We start from the raw sequence: 1,667 nt of genomic DNA, 5'->3' as shown, positions 1-1,667 counted from the left end.
AATGTTCTTCTTCAAGTGTAACTTTTTGAGGTACAAGAAGACTGCCTTAGCCTCCAGAATATTGATGTGGAATTGTTGAAATTTCTGTGTCCAACCACCAACCGTCCAATGAGGCATCCGTATGAAGAATCACTACCGAAGTAGGAAAGCGCAACGGTACCATCTCTGCCAGACTTTTGCCAGTGGACCACGCTCGAAGTTGTCTTTGGAGTAATAGCGGGGTCTTCTGATGGTCACGAAGAGCCTTGGAGGCTCTCCGTTTTCAAACTCTGCTTGCATCCTTGAGTCATACTTTGAGGACAGGGTTCATTACTGAGGTGAATTGCAAAGTTCCCAGAGGCCTCTCCTGGCATCGCCTGGTGGTCGTCCCCGACTTGATCAGAGACCTGATTGACTTCTTTTCTCTTGGAGGGAGGTATAGAAAGGGAATGGGACTAGGTTCGAGTGAATCTCCAACCACTGGAAAACTTGCGCTGGGGTCAGTCTTGACTTCTTGAAGTTGATCTGAAATCCTAGAGACTGAAGGAACCTTACAACTTGAGTGGTTGCTTCCGAGTACTCCAGTGCCAAAGGAGCCCACGCTAGCCAGTTGTCCAGGTATGCCGCTACCTGGAGGCCTTTTTTCCAAAGTTGTTGAACGACTGCGTCGATAACCTTCGTGAAAATCCTCGGAGCAATGTTGAGCCCGAATGGCATAGCTCTGAATACATAACCCTTTCGCTCCAGGATGAGACCAAGGTAGGGGGAGAAGTGTCGACCTATCGGAAAATGCCGATAAGCGTCGGAAAGATCTATAGAGACCGTGTAAGCCTCCGGGGGTAGTAAGGTCTGTACCTGCAAAATAGTTAGCATCTGGAACTTGTCACACAGAACGAATAGGTCGAGAATAGTTCGAGGTATGTTCGAATCTTTTTGGGCACGCAAAATAGACGACCTTGAAATCTCATAGATCTTGTGCAACGGGTAACTCTTTTCTTCAGTAGGTCTCGTATATATTGTTCCAGATGAGGTGTTGACTTTTGGAAAAATCTCCTAAGCTTTGGAGGCTGTCACTTCCACTTCCAACCCAACCTGTTGGAAATGATGCTCTGTCCCCAAGGACTGAATGAACACCGGTCCTTGAACAAGGCCAGCCGTCCCCCTACCGGAATATCCTCATTGTTTGAGCTGAGGATAAGCACCCCTTCCTCCTCTGCCGACTCGATGTCCGCGACCCCTGGATCTGCCTCCTCTTTCTCTCTTTTGGGATCGAAAGGACGCCGACCCCTGCTCATACACCGGGTTGAAAACCGGGGACTGTGCCGTCATGGGATGAGGAACGGCAAAAACAATCTGAGGAATGTTGGTGGAGGAAGGAGCAAACAATTTCTAAGGTAGGTTGGTTTGTGGGACCTCTTAGGCTGTGGTCCTCCCCAAGGAGTGAATTTCCTTTTCAGATAGATCCCCCACTTCTGGAACAGGCTCTTATTCTCGGCTGCAGCTTTATCTGTAACGTCTTTCACTAGTTTCTGGAGAAAAAGGTCTTTTCCCTATATGCAAGAGTCGATGAGACGTTTCGGCTCATGGCGTATAGTAGCTGAAGCGAGAACATGTTCTCTACAGACTCGACGACCCTGAAAGAAAGCATAGAGATCCTTCATAAAGGTACCAAGATGAATTTTTGCTAA

At 48.0% G+C, this 1,667-nt stretch overlaps 1 protein-coding gene across 1 annotated transcript; it reads right to left on the bottom strand.

Annotated features, from left to right (window-relative positions):
• Positions 1-378: 378 nt before the first annotated feature.
• Positions 379-1,274, bottom strand: LOC137656477 (uncharacterized). The gene is made up of 2 exons (XM_068390651.1): positions 1,146-1,274; positions 379-834 (listed from the first exon to the last, which is right to left on the bottom strand). The coding sequence occupies exons 1-2, from the start codon at positions 1,272-1,274 to the stop codon at positions 379-381; spliced, it is 585 nt and encodes a 194-aa protein (XP_068246752.1).
• Positions 1,275-1,667: the final 393 nt, after the last annotated feature.

The sequence above is a fragment of the Palaemon carinicauda genome, chromosome 17 (assembly GCF_036898095.1).
Source record: "Palaemon carinicauda isolate YSFRI2023 chromosome 17, ASM3689809v2, whole genome shotgun sequence".
Taxonomy (NCBI): domain Eukaryota; kingdom Metazoa; phylum Arthropoda; class Malacostraca; order Decapoda; family Palaemonidae; genus Palaemon; species Palaemon carinicauda.
The sequence above is the reverse complement of the archived record's forward strand: the minus strand, read 5'-3'. Positions and strand labels throughout refer to the sequence as shown.

What these genes read in the sequence shown, in the direction of transcription:
- LOC137656477 (XM_068390651.1), bottom strand. Translation starts at nt 1,274, where the DNA reads ATGAGCAGGGGTCGGCGTCCTTTCGATCCCAAAAGAGAGAAAGAGGAG. An exon ending in CAAACAATGAGGATATTCCG is followed by an intron (nt 835 to 1,145) that starts GTAGGGGGACGG and finishes ACTATTTTGCAG; the next exon opens with GTACAGACCTTACTACCCCC.